Raw genomic sequence first — 8,133 nt, 5'->3', positions numbered from 1 at the left:
GATGGATGAAGAGATCCCAAAGCTGCTCCTACAGCCTTCCATTAAGAAAGTAGCCACGTAAAAACCAGGCTCCCTCTCAACATGCAAAAAGCAATGATGCTAAAGACACGGGGAGAGCCCTGCAAGGTCCAGATCAAAAGCCAGAGACATCGGAGGCAGGAGAAAGACCTATCAAATTCACCACACTTTTCCCAGCTTAAGGATCAGAAATGGAGTGTTCTGGCTCATAAATTCTACTTCCAGCAAATTCAAGCTTAAATCCCCTGAAGGCAATAAGGAAAAGGCAATCAACAACAACTCTAACCACTTCACAGATGCTCCTGTTTAGTTTATACAGCACTTCTTACAGCATTCAAATGGGTAAAATGGGATTTCAAGGCAGGGGGGCTGACAGCAGCAGGCAGGATTCCTCGGTGAAGACACCAAGGGCAAAGGAAGTTCTGAGAAGCATCATATTGGTTATGATGAGTGAACTCAGCATGCCCAGCCTTTGCTCATTTTAATCTGCCAGTAAGCAAGCTTGGCTAAACGGAACATCCTGCACCGACAGTGTCTTAAAAATCCACAGGCATCACAAAAATAAGGGGGGAAAACTGAACAAACCAACGCGTTCCCTGGGAAGTCATGAAAAAACTCATCACTATTTGTTTCCAACTGTTGTTCCGCTTCCTGAGCCAAATGTTCCCAACTCAGCTGCCGTGCCTGAGTGACCGGTTCGAGCCGGAAAGTCGTCGATTGGAAAAGGCAGCTTGAACACATTCAGACTCCTCACCATCTTTTGGAGCTCCAGGAGCACCTGTTTGAAAAGCAGAGCCCTCTGGTGCCACAGCACCTGCCCTCACCTCCCTCCAGCAACCAGCAAGAAAACACTTAGCCCAGCCCCTTCTTCTGTCCTCACCCCAAAAAGATGAGGTAGAAGGAGGCAGACAAAGGGAACAGGCTCCCTCCCTCAAAGGTCAAGGTCATTACTCCCATCTCCACAAAATAAGGGAGAAGAAGCTTCCAGGCTCCTTGACCCCCTCTGCAGCATCCTCCCTAATTTCCAGGGAGTGTCCATGAAAGATGATACCCAGCACCAGAGCCCCGGGAGATGACAAAGGAGAAAGAACCATTTGACTCCAGGATAATGGGAACACTAACCCAAGTCTTCTTTACCTTGTACAGGCTTGTACTCACTCAGATGTGAACAGCATGGGGCATTCAAGACCCAAACACTGGGTGGGTTTGTTTTTTTTAATGTATTTTATTTTACTGCTGGAAAGAGTCAACAGTGCAGAGATTCTGTTTGACAAAGCATCCTACTGTGAAACACACAATGTGTGCATTGTGCAAACCCATCTCCTGCAGGGCTGAGAAAACAAGGCAGGCTGGAAAAAAAAACAAGATAACTGCAGCTCCCAGTTCCTCCTGGTACTTCCCTCTCTGCTCATGGTTTTTCTTCTCTAGGCACCACATGCACTGAGTGATGCTGGAAATGTCTTGATCTAAATGGTTTTGGGGAGCTCTGTGCTGCTTGAATCCAAGGTACCAGGCTCTGCCCTCCCAGCACTGTTACTATTTAAGCACAGCCAAGGCAGTCAGTCCTGCCTTAAAAAACTGAATTCTCGGGATAAATGAGATTCTAGGGGATGATGCATTTGGAACTGAAGAGCAGAAATACATTTCCCACTATTTCCAACATCATATTGAAAGACACTCCTAAAAAAGCAGCGTTTGCCTCCTTCCTCTGAGTTTACAGAGCTCATCACCCAGGGAAACGAATTGTACTGAGGGAGAAAACAATAATCTCCTTATGTTTTGGGTGCTCATTTCCCCTTCCAAGATTTTCACCCCTCACTCATCTCAGAGGCAGTTTTGCTTCACTTTGCTTGCTTAAAACATTCATTATAAATCATCTAGGCCAGGAAAGGATTAGAGAAGCACTGGCAGGAGTTGCAAAATGCAAGGCAATGTCAGGTTGGAGACACGAGACTTTCAGAGGCATAAACAACAACCCAGCACTGAACCACCACTTGTGCTTCAGGAAAAAAAAAAGCCTCCCTCTATAAATGTTAAGCAGGTACATCCCAAGGACAAGGAATCATGCAGAGCAATGCAAACCAGCACCTCTTCAGAACAAAGGAAGGAAACCTACCTGTCCATGCCCACAAAAGGTGTGATCTGTGCTTTGCAGATGGGGAAACATCCACCACAGGGGTGTTAACTGACCTGCCCAGGGTATGAGGAGGAGCAGCTTCAGCAGAACTGGATTGCTCCTGAAAATGAGATCCCAGCCCTGCACCCTGGCCATGCTTCACCTCTGGATGTGGCAGAGGAAGCAGTGCTGCTGGAACTAACGAAAGGCAAACTGGCAGGATGAGGAGCCACGGGGCGAGGAAACCTCCTGCACAGCAGCCAAGAAAGGCACCAGATAATCCAAAAAGGCTGTTTCAGAGCTTGGCTGCCAGAGATCTCAGGATCTGCCAGGTCCATTGCAAGGATTTGCTTGTTCCCTCATCCCCTGTTTCTTCAGATCAATTAGCTGCAGCATTTCATCACCAGTGCCCAAGTCCAAATAACCCTTTCTGAAACCCTTACTTTCACACAAATTGAAAAACCTACAGATCCTGAAGGATTTATTACATCTACCAGATTGACTACATTTCAAATTGCCTGTTTTCCTGCAGAGGTAGCAAAGCCAGGATGCATTCACAGCAACTGAAGTAGCTCCCCAAGAAGCACAGCTACCAAGAGATTGTGAGGCTACAGCCTTTCCCCAAAGGTCAGGTATTTTATCTATCATTTATTTATTTTCTGCTCTCTCCCTCAGCCCACCAGAGAGCACACACTTGTTTTACACCTGGAAATCTCTTTCATCCACGGATGGCACCAAAGCAAGTGGCAGAAGGAAGAAGGTAACAGAGGTGTTTGAAGAGTAGGGACTCACTGACCCCATGAGCTGCAGTTTGCACTAAGCAGAGGGACTGAATTTCTTTCCCTGCTGATACAAACACATTCTGGAACCAGATTCAACACAGGAGGGAATTTTATCACTTCCTGAACACATTCCAATCCAGGGGATTCGTATGTCTCAAAAGAACAACTTTCTTAGGCCACCCCCAAAAGCACCTGTCTACCTGTGGCCTAAGAACTTATTTATTTAAAAAAAAATATGAACTTGTTGTATGCAACACCCATTAATGCCATAATGGTTTTCAGAACCATCACCTGAGTTCCCAGCAGGCAATCACCAGAATAACAGCTCTTCTGGAAGCCCCTCCACATGTTTCACCACGAAGGAATGGGGCCAACCTGCAGCAGCAAGGCCAGGGAAGAGGCACAACCCCCCAGAAAACCCCACACCCCATTTGAGAGGCACAACCAACAGTTTGGGAGGCAGTCACTGCTTTCCTTGACCAAAATCCCACTCCTCCTCATTCACACTTTGGGCAAGCCCCTCCATCCTCACCAGCAATGAAATGTCACCTTCTTTAGGCACTTGGGGCCACCTTCTCCTTCACAACACATGCCTCAACAATTCTCCTTCTACCCAAGAGGCCAGGCTGGCTCTGGTCTTTCTGACCATTTTACTCTTCAGGCAGCAGAAACCAGAATAGCAAAGGCTCAGCTGAAACATCAACATTCCAAGCTAGAACTTCCTGTTTGCCAACAATCCTTCCAGAAAACATTGCACTGGGCTGTTGCAGTTGTTGCCCCCAACACGTACACAGTAATTAATTTTTATTTCAATAGTGGATGCAGTTCCTTTCTTGTAAGAACCCAGAGTTTAAAGATGACTTCTTCCACTTGCCATAACCCATTGTGTGGGAGAAACAGACACACAATATCAATATTGTTCCCCACACAACACTTGGAGCTGTACTTTCTGCTCTGAACACACTGAAACTCCACTTGAAGCTACAGCAATTTCCATGCAGGAGGCAAAGGAGAATCTTGTATCTGATCTAATACAGGATAAATCAATGTACACTCATTTATTGCTTACAGTTCCCATCAGCTCAAGGAGAGACACTGTCCTAGAGTTTCAAGGCTATCCAGGCTGCCTTTGTGTATGGGAAACATACCTCCCATTTGGAGATATTTTGAGGAGCCTGTTCGAAGGCTTCCCACAAGTATGGATGAGGGACAGGAAATAAACCCTAGCTGCTTCTCACCAGTCCCAGCATGCAGTTTGGGGAAATTTCAGGCCAGGATTGCACCCTCATTTTTGCTTTCTACAGAAATTCAGTGAATATTAGTCATTCACCTCAGACAGGTGCTGGGAAGTATAATTAGAGGGTGCACAGCACTCAGATCCTCAGATAAGATGCACCAGGGAAGGGCAGCCTCATATCAATTAGCGTGGATTCAAGTGATGAAAGCACTTCTGCCTCCTTCAGCTGCTGGAGCCTGTGAGAAAAATCACCCTGAGTGCTTCATGTTGTAGTCAGAGAAACAACAGCACCACAGAAACCACACTTTTCTGAATGTGGTCTGAATTCCTGTCAACTTCACAGGGCTCTGACCTTCCACAGGGGCTGGAAACAGGAGCTCCCTGAAGGATGTGGATCCCAGCACCAGGAAGGCAGAGCTTTAGTTTTCCTCCCAGTGCAAGTATTTTCTGCCATTAAGTGCTTAAGGTTTGTATGATGAGGGAGATTAATTTTTGCAGCTGGACATTTTCTTTGAGAATGTCATTTTCCAGACAGTTTTCTCCTTTAGCTTCCTTTTACCCTAACCCCCAGGCACTCACTCAACCACAAGACAACCCTTCTGCCAGATTTGGAAAGGAATCTATCCCTGCACTTCAGCCTTTTCTTCTTACACCTGCAACAGGGCTGCTTTCAAGAAACCCTAGTACTGCTTATTTCAACCCAGGAATTTGTATTTCATAGAGCCATGGAATGGTTTGGGATCATCTAGATCCAGCCCCCCAGTGTGGGCAGGGACACCTCCCACCAGACCAGGTTGCCCATCCAACCTGGCCTTGAATCTCCAGACAATCAACACCAAGAGCCCAAAACCACCAATTCTTTTGTCCAAGGACCTGGAGAGAACAAAGCCAGATGGATCAAGTTTGGTTGACTCAAGAAGTTCCTGAAAAATATGAGAACCACATCAGTACACAGTGCTCAGAGAGACTGGAATAGGGATTATAATTTAGAGAGGTTCATGATGTGGCAACACAGAACTGGGGTGTGACTTAATTATCATCAACCTCTGAGGTTTTAATTTGGCGTAAGGGTGGTTACACTCAACTTTGTCTTTCCCTTGGTGTCACCTGGGAAGAGGAGGATGGGTCTTTCACTGCAGTCCCAGCTGGTATCTGGGGGTCACAGGTCAATAAAACTTCATGTTAAACCTGCCACTAAATCCCCAGGAGTGGGTGGTGAGGTGCAGTAACAAGGGAGCCATTCCTCCAAATTCTGGGTGAATATTCTCTTCCAAGAATGCAGGCACAAGGCAGACCAAACCAGAAACAACCAGCCTCTTTGCCTTCCCTGTCCCCTTGCCCTCATCACCACCCTGGCAGATTCTTCCTCTCCTGAAAGGGACTGCTCACATACTCTTTTTTCCCTGAAAAAAAAAAAAAAAGGAAAAGCCTCTAAAGAAAACCACAAAATTACACAGTTCTGTTGATGCCACTTCAGTGGAGGCAGAGAAGAAACACTCGAGTCCCTCAAGCCTCTAGGAGACACAGCTTTGCAGCATTTCACAGCAGATGTTCCTTGCAGGCAGAGAGGAAAGCTGGGCCACACGTTCTGTTGCTGAAACAAGCCACGGGGTGAGGCTGCTCCCTGCCTCATTTAAGCTTCCAGCTTCCCCAAGATCAACGTGCCTTTCAAGTTGTTTATTCCTGCCTTCCCTCCCTAATCCTTCAGCCAAGTCTCAGCACCCCCTGATTCAGAAGCCTCCATATCATTCAGTATCACTCACACAGAATAAGCTTTATCTTTCTTCAGCCAATTCAGCTTTAAAACATCTAAGCCAAAATAACTGTTCTTCCACACCAATAGGCACTTCATTCCAGGAATCCCAGGAAATTCATGCACAAAAGCCACACAGCAATCTTATAAAGCAGCACAAAATTGGTCCCTCCACAATTTCCCTGTAGCAAATTGTGGGATATTTTTATTTATTAATACGTTCAACCTCATCCCTGTGCTCTGACATAATCATGTTGGCTTCAAGCAAATGCCAAACCTCACATAACTTCTTTAAAGGGATGGGAGGTTGGTGGAGGAAGAAGATGGGGAGAAGAGCAATTAAAATGAGTCACAAGAAAGCCCATTAATACATTCCCAGACAGAGGAAGCATTCTCTCTTCTGTTTAACTTGACAACAGAGAGCTATACTTTAAAGGGAAACAGATGCAACAGAGCAGATGTGGTGGAGCAACAATGCAGCAAAGCTTAGATAACCTCAGCTGGGCAATTTAGGCAGGAATGTGTGTGGCTGGGCTGGGAGAGGAGAAGGAATCCTGACTGTCAGAAAGTAGCTACTGGCTTAAGAGTCACAGAAGGAGAAAATTAAGAGGACCCATATGATTGCAAGAGAGAAATCAAATCACAAAGGTGCATGGGAAGGAGGTACGATGGAGAAAAAAACCAAAACAAAACAGATGCCAGGCCAGGAAATTATTTGTTACTTGAGGTTGTGGCAGGAAGGCCTTGAACAGGCTCCCAGGGCCTGGGCATCCACCTGCAATGTCAGCTGGAAGTCAGAGGCATGTTGAGCAAGGCTGCTCCAACACCTTCTGTGAGGAGTAACATCGACCAAAAGCTCCCTGAACGTGCTCAGACACATCTGCTGCAGGGTGATGGCTTCACCAAAGATCTCCTGAGGAGAAAGCACCTCTGCTAAGAGATAGAGGTGCTTGTTTTCTCCCTCCCAACAATCACAGGCTGGGTCTGTCCCACTGAACACCCAGGGTTACCAGGAGTATAGATAAATCATCTCAAAGTACTCCAGGCTCTTTGATAAGAACACAATAAAGATGTTAAAGAGATTTATCAACACTTTCCTTATTGCAAAAATCAGAATGTAAACTAGAAAGGGGCCAAACAACAGCTGCAAAGGACAGAGGCTTTATGGTGCAAGAAAAACACTACACGACACCACTGCAGCTGCTGCTCCTGAGCTGAGCACTGCTAGGAGAAGGAGACACTCTGGAAATGCCAGTGGGAAAGGGAGCTGAGCTTAAGGACAGCAAGGTCACAGGTTAGTACACAGAAACCACAAAGAAGCATCAGCAGGACCCATCTATCCAGTGTCCTCTGCCCTCCCCGTGTCCCACGGGTGCTGTCAGTAAATAAGTATCACAATAAGCACCTTCCTGATCCGCTTTTCTCAGGCTGAGACACTGCCTGACAGAGCTTTGGGTCCTGGCAAGGGCAAGAAAGAGCAGCCACCACAGGGAGAAACACCAGGGAGGCCACCACAGGGGGCAGGAAACAAGGACAAAGCAATCTCTTACTTTCATCAGGCAGCTCCTCCCGATCCAGGTCACCAAGGGGGGCAGAGGAGCCACTTCCCCCTTCATCCAGGGTGAGGATGAGGGGAACATCATCATCCAAGCTCACAGCCATCCTGTCCCTTTGGGGGCTCCTACTCCAGGAACTTTGAAGAACTCCTTTTTCAGCTCCACTTGAGAAAGGCTGGTGTCAAAAGCTCTCCCCAGAAAGTCTTCCATGAGGAGTGTCTTCTAGATAGGAGAATGTGAAGATGTGTGCACCCATCTCTGGAGGTCACAGTTCAGAAAGGACCTAGTGGTTGGCTTGCAAAGGGCACTGGCAGGATTCTGGATTCTCTGGCAGGATTTATGCCGAAGTTAAACTCGAAAAGTCCAGGCTGGGCTGCCTGTTCCAGTCAGTGCACAGCTCGGAGTGCAGGGCAAAGGAAGTGCTTCCTGACCAGCTCCTGAGCCCTCAGCAGGAGGAGCGGGGAGAGGTGACACATCCCAAGCCAGCATGATGCCAAGTGTCCCTGTCCCGCCGGGCTCTCCCCCCTCTCATGCCAACACCCCTGGATTTCACGGGGGGAGAGGAAAGAGGCAGAACAGCTGTTGGTTTCTCTCCCCCCCGGGTGACGGCGCCGCCACAAAGTCACCGGTTTCTTTAACAGCTGAAGGAAAAGAAAAGACTCGCGGGGCCC

The 8,133-nt window shown here is 47.3% G+C and overlaps 1 protein-coding gene across 1 annotated transcript in view; it reads right to left on the bottom strand.

Annotated features, from left to right (window-relative positions):
- TPCN1 (two pore segment channel 1) overlaps positions 1-8,133 on the bottom strand; it is a 47,462-nt gene that overhangs the window by 38,309 nt on the left and 1,020 nt on the right. Inside the window, exon 2 of the mRNA XM_010007287.1 lies at positions 7,457-7,575. Coding sequence (XP_010005589.1) covers positions 7,457-7,568 — 112 coding nt within the window. The 5' untranslated portion in view covers positions 7,569-7,575. The remainder of the gene's footprint in view (positions 1-7,456; positions 7,576-8,133) is intronic.

The sequence above is a fragment of the Chaetura pelagica genome, unplaced genomic scaffold (assembly GCF_000747805.2).
Source record: "Chaetura pelagica isolate M959 unplaced genomic scaffold, ChaPel_1.0 scaffold1391, whole genome shotgun sequence".
NCBI classification, from domain to species: Eukaryota; Metazoa; Chordata; class Aves; order Apodiformes; family Apodidae; genus Chaetura; species Chaetura pelagica.
The sequence above is the reverse complement of the archived record's forward strand: the minus strand, read 5'-3'. Positions and strand labels throughout refer to the sequence as shown.